Source organism: Corythoichthys intestinalis, chromosome 14 (genome assembly GCF_030265065.1).
Source record: "Corythoichthys intestinalis isolate RoL2023-P3 chromosome 14, ASM3026506v1, whole genome shotgun sequence".
In the NCBI taxonomy this organism is placed as follows: Eukaryota; Metazoa; Chordata; class Actinopteri; order Syngnathiformes; family Syngnathidae; genus Corythoichthys; species Corythoichthys intestinalis.
In genome coordinates, this window is record NC_080408.1 from 6,356,179 (window position 1) to 6,380,089 (window position 23,911).

The following is a 23,911-nucleotide window of genomic DNA, read 5'->3' on the forward strand; positions in this document are numbered from 1 at the left end:
TTGACAGACGTTAAGGTTTGATCTTGCCAGAGACACGAAGTCGAAACTTCAAAGCACCGCATACGTCAATCATTGTTTAACTTGTTAAACAGTTGCTGTGGCAACTCATTTTGTGTGAGCGGCTTGAGCGGATTTGAGTGGACTCACTCAATGAAGCATTTAATAAAGACAAGCATTTTTCTTCTTTATTCTTGTTTAAAAATAATTTGGTGGGACAATAACATGTTTAAAACTTATTTCATTTGAAGTGCTTAAAAACCATTTATCAAAATATACAGATTAGGGCTGTCAAAATTATCGCGTTAACGGGCAGTAATTAGTTTTTTAAATTAATCACGTTAAAGTATTTGATCTAATTAACGCACATGCCCCGCTCAGACAGATTTAAATGACAGTACAGTGAAATTCCCACATGTTAATTGTGTTTTATGGAGTTTTGCCGCCCTCTGCTGGCGCTTGGGTGCGACTGATTTAATAGGTTTCAGCACCCATGAGCATTGTGTAAGTAATTATTGACATCAACAATGGCGGGCTACTAGTTTACAGTATTTTTTATTGAAATTTTTACAAATTTTATTAAAACGAAAACATTAAGAGGGGTTTTAATACAACATTTCTATAACTTGTACTAACATTTATCTTTTAAGAACTACAAGTCTTTCTATCCATGGATCGCTTTAACAAAATGTTAATAATGTTAATGCTATCTTGATTATTTGTTATAATAAAAAAAATACAGTCCCTATGTACCGTATGTTGAATGTACATATCCATCTTGTCTTATCTTTCCATTCCAACAGTAATTTACAGAAAAATATGGCATATTTTATAGATGGTTTGAATTGCGATTAATTGCGATTAATTACGATTAATTAATTTTTAAGCTGTAATTAACTCGATTAAAAATTTTAATCGTTTGACAGCCCTAATTCAGATACATAATTTTTTTTAATGATTATACTTGGGGGGGGGGGGGGGGGGGGTGAAAAAACATGTATCACTTTCCAATGCTAAATCTGAATAAATACATTGAACATACAAATTTGGGGGGGTTGGTCGGGGGTTCTGTTCCTCATTAACGGCGAAAAACGAGGGATCACTGTACATTAAATTAGCCTGTTATTAATTAATTAGCCTAATTAGTTCTTGATTATTAATCATTAAATAATAATTAATTAGCCTAATGCCTAGCAAAAATCTGCTAGCTTAAATGCTATGAATGCTAACGTATTTACAATTCTCATACCAAATCACTCCCACGTAACTTCACAAACTGTAGCTGTAAACCTATTATAAATGCATACCCAAACATTTATTAGCTGAAACAACTTACAGCCTTATGTGAGCCAAACCAGATCGCAGTTATCCTTTATCCATGTCAGACGTCTGAATCTGCTCCTCATTCATAAGGTGACAGTCCAGCCACACCCACCGCTGCCACCAGAGGCAGGTGTATACGCTATCATTAAACAAAATACAACACTTTTGGACTTTTTGGATAGTTATTTTTCAATGGGTTGATTCCGACATACACGGAAATTCGGATTACGTCGCCAGCCAGCGTAGGAACGGAACTCTTTCATAACCCGGGGACTGCCTGTAATCTGTGACAACACTGCTTCCAGGTCGTCCTCATGAATTTGCATTGTGGCTTTTAGCAGTTGTGTTACGGGCAATCGGGGTTCGTGCCAATTCGCATTCATGTTTTGCCTTATGGGGATGGTGTTGTGGCAGTTAGCATTTGTGTTTGGACTTCACAGTTCACCTGACACCTCTCAGCCACGGTATTGTTACAAACTGAGCGACATGCAGTGTATTAGTTTTCATGAGTGTCCAACTGAAAATGCCATATTGTATCGAAAGATTTTTCAGGGGACAAAGAAACATCTGGACGTTCCGTAAAAGCAAGGTATGCAGACATGAACACTTTTTTTACACCTCTGTATAGTTCAAAATATATCTGTGCGTTAAGAGGTTCTGCTGCTCAAATGAATTCAGTCAATGGTTGCCAGCGGCCTTCCAAATATTTCCTTTATTTACAGACAAGAATTATCTGTAATTTTATTACGTTGCTACAAAAAAATACAATGCAGTGTATATGGAGATTCGAGACGTTTACTTATACAAACACTAGAGGTCGCAATTTTTCCTTACAGTTCAGTTGTGTTACTTGGTGTCTGTGTGCGTTGTAACTACACTTGCTACATTATATTCTAGATAGGCATGAGCGCTCAGATATATTAGAAGACAAGAAATTCATGTAGTGCTATATATTAGTTTTTGCCATACGTTATATATTTTTTGTCTATTCCATCCTGGAAGCTCACCTCAGACATTCCTTGTCAACACTTTTGTATTTCAAATGAAACAAAATAAACACATGTTGTTTCCCTTCTGTTCAAGAGAATAACTTCTGTTTATGGATTTCTCTTTGTTGTGTTTATGGAGAGAATAATGACATTATCCCAACCCAGAAATACCTTTTTTTCAATAAATATTTTTGAAACAATCCCAATGACCATAATACAGTCATCACTCACTTAACGCTAATAATGGGGACCAAAATCGACGGCGTAAAGTGAAAAAAAACGCAAAGTAGAGTCAATTTTTTAACATTTTATTTTGTGTTTATATAATATCAACAGGGGTGAAAGTGGCTAGAATTTCTTGCCGGAAGTCCTCGACGTGAAGTTCGCCACAGAGCCAGAAATTGTATTTATTTTAGGGCTGTCAAACAATTAACATTTTTAATCGAGTTAATTACAGCTTAAAAATTAATTAATCGCAGTTAATCGCAATTTAAACCATCTATAAAATATGCCATATTTTTCTGTAAATTATATATATATATATTCTGTAAAATGTTGGAATGGAAAGATAAGACAAGATGGATATATACAATCATCATACGGTACATAAGGACTGTATTTGTTTATTATAACAATAAATCAAAAAGATGACATTAACATTATTAACATTCTGTTAAAGCGATCCATGGATAGAAAGAATTGTAGTTCTTAAAAGTTATAGAAATTTGATATTAAAACCCCTCTTAATGTTTTCGTTTTAATAAAATTTGTAAAATTTTCAATCAAAAAATAAACTAGTAGCCCGCCATTGTTGATGTCAATTATTACTTACACAATGGGTGCTGAAGCCTATAAAATTAGTCGCACCCAAGCGCCAGCAGAGGGCGGCAAAACTCCATAAAACACAATTAACAAGTGGGCATTTCACTCTACTGACATTTAAATCTGCCTGAGCAGGACATGTGCGTTAATTGCGTCAAATATTTTAACGTGATTAATTTGAAAAATTACCGCCCGTTAACGCAATAATTTTGACAGCCCTAATTTATATATTCATTTTTTTTCCTTCCCTTTTTTTGGGGGGGGCGGGGTGGACCTCTTAAACTACTGAAGTTCAAAGAAATCTTTTTAGCACAGTTATTTCTATAACAAATACAAAAACTGATTTTTATTCAATGATTTGCAAAATAAAAGTTTACAAAAGCAGCAATAACTCGCATCAATTCAACAACCTTTTTGGGCTGTTCTAGAAAACATGCACATTTGAACCAATCAGTGCTAACCATCTCTGCTGATCACATGTCAGTATGTCAGCCAATAGAACGGATAAATGAGTCCAGGCGTTTTGCTTTCCTGCGTGCATTCGCACATTGACGTGACTCATCATCGTCAGACTCAGCTGGGGAAACCTCCATGCCGTTCGTGGAATAAAATAAATAATAAATATTGGTGGAAACAGATTACGCTACACAAGCACTTTATTTCGCTAAATGTGATGTTGGTAGATTGTTTTCTTCTTAGAGATGAAATGCATGTGTGGCATCTTAGCAGTTTTTTTTGTTTTTTTACAAAGCATTTTGACAGTTGTCGTCATATTTTCGGAATCAAAGCACCATGTACCGGAACAGCATTCCGGCTCTGAATGTTATACCGGAACTGTGTTCTGGCCCTGAATCTTATACCGGAACTGCGTTCCTGACCGTTCTGGCCCACTTTCACCCCTGAATATCAATAAGTGTATACGTGCATGTTATAATAAGAACGTTAAATAGTTTGAAATGTGAATAAAATATTTGTATAAATAATAGATAAAATAAAGTATAAGCATGTACTGTATTTATTCTTTCATACAATACTACATACATCCATAGATGTACATAAAGTGTACAGAAATGTTTGAACTTTTTTTTTCTTATAACATACTTATAACAAGATTTAAAAATCTGTGATGCATGGAGGCAGCAAAAGTTGAGCCGAGAAGTAGCGAGGGATCACTGTAGGTATTTATTAAATCTTAACATACATGACATGGCATTGTCACATCCAACATTATGTCTCTCCTGCATGAAAGTGTGGCATGCATTCCATGTCTGCATGACTGTTTTTTTTTTTTTTTTTTTTTTTAAAGCACCAGTATGAAACAACAAATGAGCAAAGTTGTCACTATATCATTATTTTATACATTATAAGTGTGAAGAACTACAGTTCTTACATCAGTAGGTTCACAGTATGTTTCACAGTATACAAACATACCCTTTGTTTACAATACATAAAACCAGTGGTGGAACAAATGTGAACAGGGCCTGGGTGCAATGAGTATGATTTTTTTTTTTTTTATGGGCCCCTCTAGACTAGCGGCTGGCAGAGATATTTTAACACTTAAAACACTATATTGCAGCTTCGCACTTCATCTTATCGTTTTCTATTTGACCCTCCCCTTACCCAACCACACCCACTTAATGCCCGCATGTTATGAAAATATTTTATAAAGGTTGAAAAGTTACCCAGTGTTACCCTTAAAGCAACACTAGGTAACCTTTCGACCTTTAAAAAATATTTTCATAACATTTGTGATGATACGTCAACTGACAACAAGTTGAATGACACTTATATCTTGAGTGGGTTTGTATCGCTTTTACCGGCACAAATTAACTTTGAGGAGGGTGACAGGAACCCTGCAACACAAAAAAACTAAAAATTTTACTTAAATTTTACTTTACAGCATGCTTCCAACTTTCCCCATTCGTTGTAAAGACGTTTTTGCACAAATACTGCACAGATGGCAGAGCAACAAAAGAGACAAAATTTTTGTCCGAGCAGACAAAAGGAAAAGGAAGGCTACCCGTATAAAAGGACTCTCAAGAATAAACATTGGCCCAGCTTTCACTTGTTAGCCTGAACCCCCCCCACCCCAGCCAACCGGACTCGTCAGCACTGAAGAGTGAAGGGGTAATACGGTACAAAATCAAACGTTTCTCATGGTCAACATCGTCATATGCTATTGTTTAGCCACAACTGGATTCGTTACCTCAGTACGGTTCATCCTTCACACTGGCGCTGTAAAGAGAAATGTCGTTTAATCATCTGCAGGCGACGGGGAGATCAAGATTTTGCGACACTGTGCGCTTGCCCTCATGGGAAACCCAGTCTTCCTTAAGGGCAAAATATTACCGCTTTTGTCCACCTGTGTCGCTAAAATCGACCAAAACTAAAAATGTTCCTTTATGTTGCATTAAAGGGGAAGATCAGAATTTTTCACGTAAGGCTTAATCTTCGAGGTTGCGGGGATTAAATTAGTCGATGGAGTTGATCCCAACCACCAATGATTCGTGCTAGCTTAGCCACTCCGTAGCCCTGAGACTAACAAATAACTGACAAACTGCATGGAGTTTGTTGAAATTAGCTCCACTGATTAATTAAACCCAAAATCCAAACTCAAAGATTAAGCCTAATGTCAAAAATTCTAAACTTCGGGTTAGGGTTTAGGGGTTAGGGTTAAAAGCATATCAGTGCCAAGGTAAAACAATGAAATGCAAATTGACTGAACAATAATAATAAAAAAACACAAATGAATTGCCAGTGCAATAAACACAAAGGTGGGGGAGGGTGTGAATGCGCATGCACAACCCAGGATTACGCTGTACGCACACGCGGTCAATTTGGCCACAAAACTTGGTGACAACTATTAACTTTACTCTCAATTGGACTTACAACTAGGAGTGTGACATAATATCGAAGTGGTAGTATATTGTGATACTCTGTATCTCAAAAGGTTATTGATATTCTCATGCAAAGAATCGAGATATTGTTTTAAAAAAGGTGTCAATGTTTAAAAAAAAAAGTTAGCACCAAAATCTTAACTCTATGGCTGCCATTGACGGCGTTCGACGCCCAATCCATTAAGACCGGGAAGGGCGAATGAAGGTTCGTTCATTCGCAGTCATTCTTTCCGATTTTTGGGGCATTTACAGGTCGCTTTCTGTTTATTTTAGGGCATTTGCAGATCACTTTCTGTTGAGTTTGAGTCACTGCCTATTCATTCCCGGGTCATTTTCTGTTCTGTAACTCATAAAATTCCCCCAAATCAAGAGGTAGTGACCCATAAAATGCCCCAAAATTAACAAGAAAATACTGAAAATCAATAGGTAATGATGTGAAATGGCCCAAAATGACTTCGTTGCCTGGCATTGGCTGCCACTGACGGCCATAGAAGGGGGAGAAGCCCATTTGAAGTGGGAGGGTTAATTCACTGCCACCCTCCCAGCTAAAATTGATTGGACGTCTACTAGTAAACGATGAAGGTAGTTTGTTTTTCTGTTTGTTAGTTGTTTTGTAGAATGTTTTCCTGACCAATAAATCGATAATCGTTGAATCGCCACATCTTAAGGTCATTGTTATCGTGAGCTTTGTATCACAAATCGCATCGTATCGTGAGGTACCAAGAGTTTCCCACCCCTACTTACAACACATCCCAAAGATGCTAAACCAGCATGTCACCTCACGGCATAAATGTGCAACACGTATGTGATGTAAACAATGCTCGCCGACATGGCAAGGACGAGCGGGAGCGTTGTCGATGACTACCCGCTGTTGCAACGGCAAAGCTACGAAACTGTAGCTACGAAACATGTAGCGGCTCCAACCTATCGCTGGAACCCTCCAGAATGAAGGAAAATTACTCAATTCATTCACGGAGGCACATCTCAACAGGTGGCTGCACTCGGTTCGTATGTGCACTCTCGCTCCACATGCCTTTCTTAGTCCCAAAACACTTAGCGCGTATGACTCGAGACCAAAACAGCAAGTAACTATGAGCAGTTACCATGGAAACAAACGCATTGCAGGAACCTTTACGTTTTCAATTCAAAATGCTCTACCTAAATGAGTACGATGTTCTTTAATCTACATACATTATGACATAATAGTAACGCACAGACACTAAGGAAACTAACTTTAATTAGATTATTGGTTTGGAAAAATGAACACGCTAGATTGCTCGTTACTGAAAGAAAGCAATCAGCTTATAATTAGTGACAACACTGCTCATTAGCTCATGCTAGTTTCCTTTAACATGAGTCCAAAAAGTATTTGTCAGTGTATTTCTTCACAACAACACAAAATGCTCCTTATTGTCCAATTCAAACAGCCTACACTTCATGGATAGTTCATGATTATATAATCCAATTCTATATTTTTCTTCATGTCTGTCTAAAGCCTCGCTGGTTTTCCGTTACACGCACTCCTGGGTTTGCTCCACCCTGATTTGTTTTTGGCCTGCTGGAAACGGATGACATAACATTTCCTTTCAAGTCCTGTGACTCCACGTCAGGGTGGAGTTTGGCTAGTTGAGCCAAAAGATGGCAAAAATAAGGGGAACAGATTCGACTTTTGACAAAGTCAAGGAAGCTTAATGCTCATGTTGTGCTTCCAGATGTCAGCAGTGAAGATGAGGAGGGGGACGATGAAGACGGCAGCAGCGATGAGTTCACAGACAGCATAGAGGAGGACGAGAAAGTGACATCTGCAAGTTTGCCTTCCGATCAGGTCGGATTTTCTGTTGCCTGTCCTTTTTTTATAAACCATAAATGTGACAATATTAGCAATCTAATGTGTTTTGTAGGCTAAAAAGCACTGTGGGCATGAAGTTGAACTGGAGCTAAAGGAAATACAGTCACAACTGGAAAGGGAGGGATTTAACTCAGTGACTGAGATGAGGTGTGTATTTTTTAGGCGATGATGTTCCTAGTACTGTAATCCATGGTAACATTGTGGTCTATTTTCTAAAAGGAACACACTGCAGAGGCTTCAGAAGGAGAATCAGTTCCTAAAAGAACATCGAGGAGTTGGGATAAACCAGAGAAGTGATGATGATGATACTGAGGAGGAAGAGAACTACATGGAGGACGATGAAGAAGGAGTAACATCTTCAGAGCCTGGCAAGGTAAAATAATACACCGAAACTACTTTCAGAACCAATTAATTTCATAAGAAGAGGTACAACTGTATTTTTAAAAAACGGACAAAACCACACATACACACACAAAGGCTCAAGACCTTAAGTGTTAAATTACACAGTTTTAAATTAAGCAGGACAGATGCAAATTTCATTCTAACCTAATTAATTCAGGTTTCAGTAAAATTATTACAATTTTTAAAGGGATCTTCGGACTTGACTTGTAGGCTCTAACAACCCACAATTGTTTTCTTTTACTAAAATATGTTATGAGAAACACATACTTTATTATTGCCATTGATTTAAAAATCTATCATATTTAGTACATGTTTTGACGGACAGAGGGCGCCATGTTTTACGCGCGCAATGCACACTGGGGGTGATGGTGCAGTTGGCCTGGACCGGGAGAAAAGCTGTGCTAGCTAGCAAGCGAAGCTAAAATGACGACTGACATGATTTTGACACATTCAGCTGCTGGACAGATTAGTTTGTTACTGAGATCTGGGATGAGTACCCAACGTCGTACTTGCTTCTAATTTTAGCTCATCAGCAGTGTCTTTAAACCGATCCTAGGCGGCTTGCCGAGATATTGATTTGCAGCCATTTGACAGTTTTTATATCCCTTTGTTGTCCGGGGCATCGTTGCCTTGTTTTTTTTTTTGTTTGTCTGCGTCTCTCCGTGGTTATCACTTGGGTTTTTTAATTGAGCGATTGATTTAGTTCATTGATTTTTTTTTTTAATTATGTGGTCAAGTCAGCCGCACTTTCTTTTCAGTTGCGTCTCCCTTTCAGGTTTTACCACACAGACTGACAACGCATGTGATTTGCGATTGCTTTATTAGGAAAATCATGACTACTGTCACGTGGAAGTATAGTCCTGTGGTCTAAGTGCTCGTCTGTTGCTGTGGGTTCGAATCCCACTTGACATTTTAATTTAATTGCTTTTGCTGCTCGTTTTGTGAAATATCGGCAGTGCTGTCCTGCTCATCCGTCTTCCACTCGGGTTCAAATTAAAAGGGCAGATCAGACGACATGTTTGTGTAGCTAATGAGTGACACTGTGGAAGTATGGCAGCGCCACCTAGAGTGCATTGCGTCGTCAACAACAATGGCGACCTACTAGTTAAACAAATTTTTCAAATGTTATGAAAACAAAAACATTAAGATGGGTTTGAATATCAAATTATTATAACTAGAGATGTCCCGATCGATCGGGTCCGATCATGTCATTTTCAAAGTATCGGAATCGGCAAAAAATATATCGGACATGCCTTTTTTTAATATATATATATATATATATATATATATATATATATATATATATATATATATATATATATATAAATTAAATCGTTTTCTAATTGTTTTTAATATGTTACACTCATCCAGAGTCTTCAGTTTAGGCTTAAGGTAGGGTTATCAAATTTATCCTGTTAACGGCCGTAATTAATTATTTTTTTTAAATTTATCATGTTAAAATATTTAATGCAATTAACGCATGCGCTGCACGACCCACTCACGCATTGTCGCGTTCAATCTGTAATGGCACCGTTTTACCTACAGTATATATAGAGCTAAAAGGCAGCATAAAATGAGTAGAGAGAATTTTGGCAGCCTTTGGAGCCTTTTTTTAATTGGCTAAAGCCTTACAATCCCTCTCTCAACAATTTGAAATATCGTGGGAAGCAATGTGGGGAAAAAAGGTAGTAATTGATCTTTTTCTTAACACCCTATGTTATTTCCCAATGCAGAGAAGATATAGCAATTGGTACCAATATGCACAGTCATGGTTGCATTTCCCATCATGCATTTGGGCAGAATAGTTAAATGGCTACAGTATCATTTACTGAAAGCTCAACAAATACACTAGATGGCAATATTTAGTCATAATATACAAAGTCACATTTATCCTTTAAGAATTACAAGTCTTTCTATCCGTGGATCCCTCTCACAGAAAGAATGTTAATAATGTAAATGCCATCTTGAGGATTAATTGTCATAATAAACAAATACAGTACTTATGCACTGTATGTTGAATGTATATATTCGTCCGAGTTTTATTCATTTTTTTCTTAATGCATTGCCAAAATGTATATGATCGGGAAAAATTATCGGGAATGATTGGAATTGAATCGGGAGCAAAAAAAAAAAACAATCGGATCGGGAAATATCGGGATCGGCAGATACTCAAACTAAAACGATCGGGATCGGATCGGGAGCAAAAAAACATGATCGGAACAACCCTAATTATAACTCATACTAACATTTGTCTTTTAAGAACTACAAGTCTTTCTGTCTGTGGTTCCCTTTAATACAATGGAGCCCATTTTCAACTTGATTGAGATAAAATGTTTGTTATCTTTTTTATATTATATTGTAATATTTATATTTGATTTTTTTGTTGTTGTTGCAGCCCACACGAGGCATTAGCGAGGCAGAGCATTCAGCCCGTCTTTGCTCAGAGAACCGAGAGCTGCAGGAGAGGCTGATGGTGTCCGAGGCAACTGTTCACGCTCAAGCCGAGCAGCTCAAAGACTACAGGGACCTGCTCAGTGAGTGTGGCTAATGAGATTGTTAGCTTTATCTCACCCAACGTTGGCGAGAAACACAAACAAAGAGGCAAATTATCATACAATACAGTCACTTGTGACTGGGCGGGTCTACAGAATACTCACTCATACATGTTTAAAGAAGACTGAGCCACCCTCAGTCTTTGATTGATATAATCATTGAATCATCAACTCAAAGACTTCCAATCACTCAATAATCACAGAGTGGCCACACACAGTCAGGTCATTGGAACACTTTCATGTGACATTAATCAATGTATAAGAAAACAATAAATCATTGTAAGTTAAGCGTAAAGAGTTAACATGTTGTACAATTTCTCCAGCACCAATCAACTACTCAAATACATTCATATGAAAATGACATTGGTACTGACATAGAGGTTTTTGACTGTTTGATTTCTTCATAGCTGAGACATCTGTGCAGCAAGCCAGTAAGCAGGTGCAAGTGGATCTACAGGATTTGGGCTATGAGACTTGCGGACGCAGTGAAAATGAAGCAGAGAGGGAGGATGCGAGCAGCCCAGGTGACTCTAACGTGAACGACTCAAACACACTCAATTTATTATTAATTATTTACACTACTGAAATTATTTCACATGTACTGTAAAGTCGGGTTGTTCCGATCATGTTTTTTTGCTCCCGATCCGATCCCGGTCGTTTTAGTTTGAGTAACTGCCGATCCCGATATTTCCTGATCCAATTGCTTTTTTTTTATGCTCCCGATTCAATTCCAATCATTCCCGATAATTTTTCCCGATCATATACATTTTGGCAATGCATTAAGAAAAAAATGAATAAAACTCGGACGAATATATACATTCAATGTACAGTACATAAGTACTGTATTTGTTTATTATGACAATAAATCCTCAAGATGGCATTTACATTATTAACATTCTTTCTGTGAGAGGGATCCACGGATAGAAAGACTTGTGACTTTGTATATTGTGACTAAATATTGCCATCTAGTGTATTTGGTGAGCTTTCAGTAAATGACACTGTAGCCATGCCCAAATGCATGATGGGAAGTGGAACCATGACTGTGCATATTGGTACCAATTGCTATATCTTCTCTGCTTTGGGAAATAACATAGGTAATAATTCATCTTTTTCTTAACACCCTTTCTTCCCCACATTGCTTCCCACGATATTTTTAATCATAGGGAGAGGGATTGTAAGGCTTTAGCCAATTAAAAAAAGGCTCCAAAGGCTGCCAAAACTCTCTCTACTCATTTTACGCTGCCTTTTAGCTCTATGTAAAGGTAAAACGGCGCCATTACAGATTGAACGCGACAATGCGTGAGTGGGTCGTGCGGCGCATGCGTTAATTGCGTTAAATATTTTAACGTGATAAATTTTTTTTGAAATACGGCCGTAAATGGGATAAATTTGATAACCCTACCTTAAGCCTAAACTGAAGACTCTGGATGAGTGTAACATTATGTCTGTAACGTTAAATACAATTAAAAAACGGTTTAATTAAAATATATATATATATTAAAAAAAGGCATGTCCGATATTTTTTTGCCGATTCTGATACTTTGAAAAAAACGTGATCGGACCCGATCGGTTACAACCCTCATCCCCCATCCCGCTCTGCTCTCCCCGTGTCTCTCAGACAATTCACTTGTCATTCAACAAAATTGTAGTAATGCTACGATAACCTTTTGGGCTCCATAATATCGCGATATATCACCTTTTCAATATTTTGTCACAACCCTAGTGTGCATAAACATCGGCTGGCAATAAATAATTTACACTTCTCATATTTTTTGGGCCTCTTCCTCAGAGTTTGATGACCTGGAGATGTGCACGGCGTTGTCTCATCAACATGAGGATAGCGTGGGTGGCGATTGGTACAAGACCAGTGGAAGCAAACATAACGAAGGCGCTAGCAACGAAATTAGCGATGAATCGGCTTTGCGGCATCTAGTCCAAGATCTGCGCTCTCAGCTGACCCGCTGCCACAAAGTCATCCGCGGGCTTCAGATGCGCGTGCGCTCCCTGTCGGCCACGAGCGACTACGCCTCAAGCTTGGAACGGACGCCGCGCAAGGTGGGGCTAAATCAGCTCCTCTTATTTCTTGTCATGTAGACTATTACTCAATCCTTCACGTTGTTTTTCGCAGGTAAACTGGGCCTTAGAGATGTTGCCTGCCCAAGAGGGTGTTGAGGAAGATGAAGGCTGGGTGTCTGATACGCAAGCAACTTCGCCGGGGTCTAAACAGAGTAGCGAGCTCCAGGAGCTGATTGCACGTGTTGCAACGTTGGAGGCGCAGTTGAAGGGCTCTAAACTGGAAGGGAAGAATCAGACCGAGGAGGGAAAATGTGCCACGTGGCCTGGGTGAGTTGAAAGTAAGGGTGGGAAGCTCTGGGTAGCTATTTTTATCCTTCTGCTGTGAATTGGATTGATTTTATCACTAATTCATTGGAATTGGAAGGGTGGCAGCGAATGAACGAATGTTCATTCGCTGCCATCCCTCCAACTTCCAACGGATTGGACGTCTATGGCCGTCGGTGTTAACCAACGAGTTTAATTTGAGGGCATTTCAGGTCATCTGCTGTTGATTTTCAGTCACTTTCTGTTGATTTTGGGGCATTTATGGGTCACTCCCAGTTGATTCTGGGTTACGGAATGGGAAGTGACATGGGAATCACCCCAAATAAATAAGAAGTGACCCAAACTCAAATCCAAATGTAATTTGGGGCATTTCACGTCATTTCTTGGTGATTTTGGGGCGTTTTCCAGATCACGTCCTGTTCGGTAAGCCAAATTCCACCGGATTTTCAAGAATGTCCCTAAATGGAATGTAAATTTGACCTGTAAATGCCCTAAAATGAACAGGAAATGACATGTAACACCTGACTGTGTAGAGATACAAAATCCAACATGGCGGCTATAACGAAACAAGGAGCTTTTTTTAGTTGAAAATTCTTGTAAATAAATGCTTAAAACGAGGAATTTTGATAGATATGAACATAAAACGGTCTAGATTATTGGTTAAAAGCAAAACAAAAAACAAACAAAAAACGGGCTGTTATGATTCATTTTACATAAACATTTCAAGCAAAAATTACGGTGTTGTGCAATCCGAAATGGCGGCCTTCACAAAAAGAGCTTTTTAAGTTGAAAATTCTTGTAAATAAATGCTTAAAACAAGGAATTTTGATAGATATGAACATAAAACGGTCTAGATTCTTGTTTAAAAGCCAAAAAATAAATTTAAAAAAAGGCAGTTATGATTCATTTTACATCAATGTTTCAAGCAAAAGTTACGGTATTGTGCAATCCGACATGGCGGCCATCACGAAACAAGGAGCTTTTCAAGTTGAAAATTCTTGTAAATAAATGCTTCAATCGCGGAATTTCTATAGATATGAATGCAAAACAGCCTGGATTCTTGGTTAAAAACAAAAAACGGGCAGTTATCATTCATTTTGCGTAAATATTGCAAGCTAAAGTCACACTAATTTTATCCATTGATTTATTTTTCACGTTTCAAAGTGCATGCATGGTGCTATTTAAATGATCCCCTTGAATACTCGACCAAATCACTCTTGAGACACTCCTGCTCGCTTGTATGCACTAAAACCTTCCCGTAATGACCCGTAATGAACATTAAAATACAGACTAAAAGTCAGTCGTACAGGCATGTCTAATATGCTGTTCTTCCTCTCCTTCTCCCCTTCCAGGAAGTACAATTCTCTCATCCAGGCCCAAGCTCGTGAACTCTCGCACCTTAGACAGAGGATGAGAGAAGGCGAAGGAGTGTCCCATATCCTCACGCAACATCTTGGGGACACCACCAAGGTACCTTAAAAGTGTGCAACAATACGGATCTGTAGGCAAAACATTTTCGATTTGTACTTTCAGACCTTTGAAGAACTTCTACGGGCCAACGATGTCGACTACTACATGGGGCAGAGCTTTAGAGAGCAGCTTTCACAAAGCACAGCCCTGGCCCAGAGACTGCTCGCCAAGATCAGCGGACGTAAGGCGCACCCTAAAACCTCCTCAAGCAGGTGGCTGCTTTCGTGTCTTTGATGCGTTTTTCACATTTTCTGTTATAGGAGCAGAGAGTCCAGATGACAAGACAGGCCATGAGTTGCTCGCTCTGGAGTGAGTCAGCTTTATTCTGCCTGTGCTTTATTTCAGTGAAATGTTCATCTATAATTTATTTGTGATGCATTGGAAAATTTGCATGGCCAACCACCAAGCATAAGTACAGTGGGGCAAATAAGTATTTAGTCAACCACTAATTGTGCAAGTTCTCCCACTTGAAAATATTAGAGAGGCCTAGAGGTGGGAATCTTTGGGCACCTAACGATTCAATTACGATTACGATTAGGGTTGTTCCGATCGTGTTTTTTTGCTCCCGATCCGATCCCGATCATTTTAATTTGAGTATCTGCCGATCCCGATATTTCCCGATCCGATTGCTTTTTTTTTTTTTTTTTTTTTTTGCTCCCGATTAAATTCCAATTATTCCCGATAATGTTTCCCGATCATATACATTTTGGCAATGCATTAAGAAAAAAATGAATAAAACTCGGACGAATATATACATTCAACATACAGTACATAAGTACTGTATTTGTTTATTATGACAATAAATCCTCAAGATGGCATTTACATTATTAACATTCTTTCTGTGAGAGGGATCCACGGATAGAAAGACTTGTAATTCTTAAAGGATAAATGTGAGTTTGTATATTGTGACTAAGTATTGCCATCTAGTGTATTTGTTGAGCTTTCAGTAAATGATACTGTAGCCATTTAACTTCTGCCCAAATTCCTGATGGGAAGTGCAACCATGACTGTGCGTCATGGTACCAATTGATATATCCTCTCTGCGTTGGGAAATAACACAAAAAGATCAACTACTACCTTTCTTCCCCACATTGCTTCCCACGATATTTCTAATTGTAGAGAGAGGGATTTTAAGGCTTTAGCTAATTATGAAAAGGCTCCAAAGTCTGCCTAAATTCACTCTACTCATTTTACGTTATCTTTTAGCTCTATATGTAAGTAAAACGGCGCCATTATAGATTGAACGCGACAATGCGTGAGTGGGTCGTGCAGCGCATGCGTTAATTGCGTTAAATAATTTTACGTGATAATTTTTTAAAAATTAATTACCGCCGTTAACGCAATAAATTTAATAGCCCTACTTTAAGCCAAAACTAAAGACTCTGGATGAGTGTAAGACATTTTGCCTGTAACGTTAAATACAATTAGAAAACGATTTAATAAATTTTTTTTTAAAAAGGCATGTCCGATATTTTTTTGCTGATTCCGATACTTTGAAAATGACGTGATCGGACCCGATCGATCTGGATGCCGATCGATCAGGACATCTTTAATTACGATTCAGAGGATTCGATTATAAAACGATTATTGATGCACCACAATCCCCCCGCTTTTAATTTTTTGTACACTAGTTCCAAAATTGTTCAAAAATCCTCTCAGGCTAAACAAACTACTATTTCAGTATCAAGTTAACCGTTAAATACAGTAAATAAAATACTCAAGTCCCCATTCTGTATCAGCATCTTTAAACTACAATTTAATTTATTAAATTTAATTTAAATATAGTTGTTAAAATTGCTCCCGTTAATCTATAATTTCCCCTCTTGCTACTTTAGCTGTGAAGGTTTTAAAACTGTTTCATCATTTAAAGATAGATTCAAGTCAAGATTTTGCCGATTTGTTCTTCTTTTTTTTTTTTTTTAAGTAATTTAGTAACAGTAATTAGGTTCGCTACAACAGAGCCTTCTAGAGAAGTCTACTGCTTTAAGATGGCGCCTGTTTACTAGCGCGGGAAAGTCTGTCATTTCGCATCTAGTTCCTGGTATATGATCTAACACGGCCGTCGTTTGTCATTTCACATCTAGTTCTAGATATATGTGATATCTACCATAGCCGTATGTTGCCGTATGTTTGTAACAACTAGCAACTGGGCGCTGTTCATAGCGGGTGACGACGGCAGTCAGGTATTATTGTTTTTTGTTTTTTTTATCTAGTGGCATGAGTTGAACATGATATTTACTCTTGGTCCTTTCCTCAATGCGTCCTGAAGACCACGCTGACTGTGTTTAATTTCTGCTTTACCTGGTATAATTCAATAATCGGAATTTGGATGTTTGTGAATCGTTCTCGAAACTTCCACGGCCGAATCGCGAATAATCTAAGAATCAGAAATTTTGCAGGCCTCTACAGAGGCCTGTGATTGTCAACATGGGTAAACCTCAACCATGAGAGAAAGAATGTGGGGAAAAAAAACAGAAAATCACATTGTTTGATTTTTAAATAATTTATTTGCAGCTCATGGTGGAAAATAAGTATTTGGTCAATACCAAAAGTTCATCTCAATACTTTGTTATGTACCCTTTGTTGACAATAACGGAGGCCAAACGTTTTCTGTAACTCTTCACAAGCTTTTCACACACTGTTGCTTGTATTTTGACCCATTCCTTCATGCAGATCTCCTCTAGAGCAGTGATGTTTTGGGGCTGTTGTTGGGCAAAGGCTTGTGAAGAGTTGAGCCTGAGTTATACTCCCGCATTGCGGTGACGGCGCAGCGACTACAGCGTCATTCGACATTCGATAGTTCTGCGGTGAGGGAACGCGTTGCTTTGTAATTCACCGCCAAGCCACTAGAGGGATGTGCCGTTATTTTTGTACGGTTTTGGGGCATGCTTGTTGACTTCCGCTAGTTGGAGAAAAAATAAACAATGCGAGATGGAACTCTTGAAAGTAAATATTCTGCTCATCAACACTGGATAAATATTGAACATACAAATGTTGAGGGGCAGGCAACGCAGAAGACTGTTTCGAGTCGGTCTGGCCGACTTTTGATGCCGCACAGAGAGTTTTAGACTCGGGTGGAGAGAGCTAGCTGTGGTGGCTAGCTTCAAACTGGCGTCGAGCAAGGTCTGCAAAGCCCTCCGGCCCGATTTGTTTGCCGTGTCCTACAACCAGCCAGTGGGAAGCCATAGCAGATTTCTACTGTCTATGGAACTTCCCAAACTGCGTTGGGAGCCTTGATTTTAACGTTATCATAAAAAGCACCGAAGCACTCTTAATCAGTGATGATGTATCGTGTGTGAACTGTCTGTTATTGATAATTAAAGACCTAAACAACTCTTTTGACACCAAATCTGTGCTTTATTCTTCATATACTTGAAGTGTGACACGTAAATAAGTCACAGACTCACAGCAAACATATGTACACAATAAATGATGAGGTGCACCAACCAAAAATACGACATAAAGTTGGCAGTTTTTGACCGACTGCGTCACCGCTTCGTGTGGCCACTCGATTCCTAACACACACGTCTCGGTGGTTCTTCCATGTTTTTTTTGTTTTTTTTCAATCGCCGACCTTGCCATTTGGCAATCACAATAATGTCTTGACGAGACTTGCTCTTCGATGATACTCCCGTCGGCTTGGTCCATTTTTGTGCGTAGAAAATAATGTTTGATTCTATTCTACAATGGCGGTGATTTCGCGCTAAACCGGAAACAACAGTCTGAGCGGACCAATCACAGTCCGTTTTCGCCACGTCATAGACTTCTACGCGACGCGAAGGTTAGAAAATCAAGATGCGCGCATCAGGCTACGGCGTAGGGTCGTAACTAGAGGTGTGCAAAATTTCCGATTCTTAGATTATTCGCGATTCGGCCGTGGAAGATTCGAGAACGATTCACAAACATCCAAATTCCGATTGGTGAAATATGCCAAGTAAAGCGGAAGTACAACACACTCAGCGCGCCGCGCGGTCTTCGGGGCACAACGAGGAAGAACGCAGCGAGAGTAGCTAAACATCATGCTTCTCATTACCCGGCCCCTTGGGTAATACCAATGCTCAACTCACGGCTCTAGCTCAACTCATGCCACGAGATAAAAAAACACAACAACATACCTGACTGCTGCCGAAAAGCTGCTACGAAAGTATATCCGCATTATGTTACGGTAGATATCATTTATATAGGACTAGATGCATTATAGATTCGATAGCGTTAGCAGCACATCTACAAATAGCTAGATGTGGGCGTTAGTAAAGGCCGCCATCTTAAAGCAGTACACTTTCCTGCAAGGCTGTTGTAGCGAACCTTCCAAGCGAACCTAATTAACTTTTTATCTAAAATACTCCCAAATCGGTCAAATATTGACTTGAATCTGTCTTTAAAATAGTTTTAAAACTTTCACATGTCGAAAGTAGACAAAAGGGAAATTATGGAATAACGGGAACAATTTTAACAACTTTAACAGTTGATTCACAACATTAAATTAATTGAATGTAGTTTAAAGCTGCTGATACAGAATGGGGACTGGGGTTTTTTATTTACTGTTATTTTTGTATATTTGTTTACTGCTATATGTTAACTTGATACTGAAATAGTAGTTTGGTTTAGCCTGAGAGTATTTTTGAACAATTTTGGAACTAATGTACAAAACATTAAAAAAAAAAAAAAAAAAAGGAGGGGGGTGCATCAATAATCGTTTTATAATCGAATCGGAGCCTCTGAATCGTAATCGTAATCGAATCGTTAGGTGCCCAAAGATTCCCAGCTCTAGTGTGTAGTCACGCGGCAACGCGGCTCTTAACATCTACAGTAACGGCGTTACAAAGATGGGAAAAGCAATTATTTGGATTACTCACGACTGAAAAAAAAAATAACGCCATTTGAAACGCTGTTATTAACAACAAGTAGTAACGACAACAACAAGTATTAAATGACTATAAGAGAAAGAACGACAGATTGTATTTATTTTTAACTTGAAAGATGTTCAATATCCGGCTAGATAAGTCCATGGCTAGATAGATGTAACGCACCAAGGGCTAGAGAGGAGGCAGATGGTTGCTGTTAATCCACACTCAAGCAGGTAGCGTGGATCCTTTACTGTTAAGATGGTTTAGCTGCAAAGACATCCCGCCAGCTGCTGTTAAGAGGCTCAGAGCTGCTGAAGAGTGGAAGTGCTCCCGTCCGGTCACATTTCTTTTATTTTTGTGCACATTTTTTCCCGTGTCAGTCCTGCGGAGATATCTGGAACCAAGCAACCGTGGTTGACATTATTTACTTTTCATTTTGGACTTGATTGAGGATGAAATGGCTCCTCTGTGGAAATATCTGATTTCAAAAAGCAGTCCGATATACAAGGACTCTCTGTGGTCTTTTTCGATGAACAACGGCAGATGTCGATCGAGAGAGATATGCCTGCTTAGGATGCTGCATCAACAACTCAAACAGTAAGAAAGGAACATGTTGCTAGTAGGGGTGGATACTGTGTTTTGGTTTTTAGGTTCTGCTAGTACAAAGCGTCTTGTCGCCTAGGGCACCATATAGGGTTGTTCTGATCATCTTTTTTTAATCCCGATCCGATTGCTTTTCTTTTTGCTCCCAATTCAATTCCAATCATTCCCGATAAATTTTCCCGATCATACATGTTGGCAATGCAGTAAGAAAAAAATGACTAAAACTCGGACGAATATATACACTCAACATACAGTACATAAGTACTGTATTTGTTTATTATGACAATAAATCCTCAAGATGACATTTACATTATTAACATTCTTTCTGTGAGAGGGATCCACGGATAGAAAGACTTGTAATTCTTAAAGGATAAATGTGACTTTGTATATTGTGACTAAATATTGCCATCTAGTGTATTTGTTGAGCTTTCAGTAAATGATACTGTAGCCATTTAACTGTTCTGCCCAAATGCATGATGGGAAGTGCAACCATGACCGTGCATAGTGGCACAAATTGATAAATCTTCTCTGCGTTGAGAAGTAACATAGGGTGTTAAGGAAAAGATCAACCACTCATTCTTCCCCACATTGCTTCCCATGATATTTCTAGTTGTTGCGAGAGGGATTTTAAGGCTTTAGCCAATTAAAAAAAGGCTTCAAAGACTGCCAAAATTCTCTCTATTCAGTTTACGCTGCCTGTTAGCTCTATATATTGGTAAAACGGCGCCATTATAGATTGAACGCGACAATGCGTGAGTGGGACGTGCAGCGCATGCGTTAATTGCATTAAATATTTTAACTTGGGCTGTCAGACGATTAAAATTTTTAATCGAGTTAATTACAGCTTAAAAATTAATTAATCGTAATTAATCGCAATTCAAACCATCTATAAAATATGCCATATTTTTCTGTAAATTATTGTTGGAATGGAAAGATAAGACACAAGATGGATATATATATTCAACATACGGTACATAAGGACTGTATTAGTTTATTATAACAATAAATCAACAAGATGGCATTAACATTATTAACATTCTGTTAAAGCGATTCATGGATAGAAAGACTTGTAGTTCTTAAAAGAAAAATGTCAGTACAAGTTATAGAAATGTTATATTAAAACCCCTCTTAATGTTTTCGTTTTAATAAAATTTGTAAAATTTTCAATCAAAAAATAAACTAGTAGCCCGCCATTGTTGATGCCAATAATTACTTACACAATGCTCATGGGTGCTGAAGCCTGTAAAATGAGTCGCACCCAAGCGCCAGCAGAGGGCGGCAAAACTCCATAAAACACAACAAGTAAGCGTTTCACTGTACTGTCATTTAAATCTGTCTGAGCGGGTCATCGGCGTTAATTGCGTCAAATATTTTTTTTTAATTAATTAACGCCCGTTAACGCGATAATTTTGACAGCCCTAATTTTAACGTGATTAAAAAAAAATAATAATTCCCGCCGTTTACGCGATAAATTTGATAGCCCTACTTTAAGCCAAAACTAAAGACTCTGGATGAATGTAAGACATTTTGTCTGTAACATTAAATACAATTAGAAAACGATTTAATTAAAAATATATATATATATTAAAAAAAAGCCATGTTCGATATTTTTTTGCCGATTCCGAAACTTTGAAAATGACGTGATCGGACCCGATCGATCGGGACATCTTTACTTGGAACAGCACTGATTAAATCAGGGGGTATGTATTTGACTTCAATTTTCTAACATTATTCCCAACATGTTCAGGTTGAGCAAGGAGCTTCAGCAGAAAGATAAAATCATCGAGTCTCTGCACAACAAGCTGCAGCACCGCTCGGAGACGCCGTCCAGCTGCCAAGCCCTCTCGGAAACAACCGACCCGTCAGATAGGACTTCCCTGGTGTCGGATGAGTGTCAAACCAATGAAGACCTGGATCTGTGCTCCGATTTAGACGCCAGAGAATACCAGGATGAAGAACAGTCAGAACAAGACGGTAACTAGACTTTTTAAATTTTCTGCTTCTTTTTCTATTTTGCTGTTCTGTCCTACATTTCCCATCATCATCTTTTAGCCCACCCATCTATCCTTCCTTCTCGCGGACCCCTTCAATCATCCTTCAGCTGTCCTGGCATGCTTTCCTCAACTTCTGTGGGTCTGAACAGTCTGTACGCTAAAGGTACAAGATTCATGAGTTAAGGTTTGAAAAAAAAAAAAAAAAAACTTCCCCTGAGTTTTTTTTTCTTTACTTCCTGTCATTTTCCACCAGCCCCTCTCAGTATTCCCCTTTCCTCATCCTTTCCTTCCTCTCGTCACCCCGATATCCGAAGTACAGAGGTCACATGTGACCTCCACCATAGGGCGCTATCCGTGATGGCTGTTCGCCCAGAGCTGGACACGCTGTACACTCAATTGAATGAGCAGATAAGGGGTGAGGGGGGCTTACAGTATTTATGCTGCTCATACATTTCACTCATTAATAATTGATGTGTTTTTGCAGGGTTCCCGGATGCTCACGGCAAGCCTCTGTTCACTCTTTCGCCCGACGCCCACCTCCAGGGTGATCCTTCCGGCTACAACCAGCTACCCCATCATGCATTTCAACAGTACCAGCTGGGCGGCATTCCCGATGGTCAGTCACTCAAGTCAGAGTCTGGTCTGCTGACGGGAGGAGGAACATTTTGGGACAATGTGACTCAACCAATGGGGAACTATTCTGGAGTCCCTGGATATCTCATAGGAAACAACCAGACAGGTAAAATGTCTAATATGGAATACAGTGCCCTCCATAATTATTGGCACCCCTGAAAAAGATTTTTTTTTAGCTTCTAATATTTTTTTTAATTCAAATATTATGGGACCTTAATGGGAAAAAAAAGAGAAAAATCCAACCTTCAATACAAGTGCATTCATTCATTGGGGAAAAAATCCCACATAAAGAAAAAAATTATTTGACATCAAATAATGTGTGTCTCAATTATTAGCACCCCTGGTGTTAATACTTTGTACAACCCCCTTTTGCAAACAAAACAAGGTCTGGGGACTGAGATGGCCATGGGAGGAGCTTGATTTTGTGTCTGGTGAACCATTTCTGTGTAGATTTGGCCATATGTTTAGGGTCATTGTCTTGCTGAAAGACTCAGTGATGAGCCATCTTTAGCTTTCGGGCAGAGGGCAACAGATTTTGATTTAAAATGTTGTGGTATTTCAAAGCATTCATGATGCCATGCACCCTAACAAGGTTCCCAGGGCCTTTTGAAGCGAAACAGCCCCACAGCATCACTGACCCACGCCCATACTTCACAGTGGGCATGAGGTGCTTTTCAGCATGCGCTTCTTTCATGGCACGCCAGACCCACTTAGAGTGTTTGTTGCCAAAAAGCTCAATCTTGGTCTCATCTGACCAAAGCACACGTCCCAGTTTAAGCCTGGGACCGTGTTTATTTTTGTGTGTTTTGTCTTAATGTTTTCGTTTTATTAAAATTTGCAAATTTTTCAATCAAAAAATAAACTAGTAGCTCGCCATTGTTGATGTCATTACACCATGCTCACTCCCCAAACTCATAAAATCATTTGGACCCAAGCGGCAGCAGAGTGCGTCAAACAACAAAAACAAGTAACAAGCGGACATTACACTGCTGTCATTTTAATCTGAGCGGGGCATGTGCGTTAATTGCGTCAAATATTTTAATGGGATTAATTAAAAAGATTTAATTACCGCCCGTTAACGCGATAATTTTGACAGCCCTACTTATAACAGATGTCATTTAGTGTCTTCCGGCAAATTATCTCACTTTTGAATGGAGGTAAAAGATCCTAGCTGGACATACAGTGCCCTCCAT

The 23,911-nt window shown here is 38.8% G+C and overlaps 1 protein-coding gene across 1 annotated transcript in view; it reads left to right on the forward strand.

Annotated features, from left to right (window-relative positions):
• The window catches only part of pde4dip (phosphodiesterase 4D interacting protein), a 72,961-nt gene that overhangs the window by 22,230 nt on the left and 26,820 nt on the right, over nucleotides 1–23,911 (forward strand). The window contains exons 16-29 of the mRNA XM_057856566.1: nucleotides 7,741–7,853; nucleotides 7,930–8,024; nucleotides 8,097–8,250; nucleotides 10,675–10,813; nucleotides 11,239–11,355; nucleotides 12,621–12,886; nucleotides 12,960–13,174; nucleotides 14,524–14,641; nucleotides 14,705–14,822; nucleotides 14,902–14,950; nucleotides 21,839–22,065; nucleotides 22,144–22,248; nucleotides 22,339–22,500; nucleotides 22,570–22,824. Coding sequence (XP_057712549.1) covers nucleotides 7,741–7,853; nucleotides 7,930–8,024; nucleotides 8,097–8,250; nucleotides 10,675–10,813; nucleotides 11,239–11,355; nucleotides 12,621–12,886; nucleotides 12,960–13,174; nucleotides 14,524–14,641; nucleotides 14,705–14,822; nucleotides 14,902–14,950; nucleotides 21,839–22,065; nucleotides 22,144–22,248; nucleotides 22,339–22,500; nucleotides 22,570–22,824 — 2,133 coding nt within the window. The remainder of the gene's footprint in view (nucleotides 1–7,740; nucleotides 7,854–7,929; nucleotides 8,025–8,096; nucleotides 8,251–10,674; nucleotides 10,814–11,238; nucleotides 11,356–12,620; nucleotides 12,887–12,959; nucleotides 13,175–14,523; nucleotides 14,642–14,704; nucleotides 14,823–14,901; nucleotides 14,951–21,838; nucleotides 22,066–22,143; nucleotides 22,249–22,338; nucleotides 22,501–22,569; nucleotides 22,825–23,911) is intronic.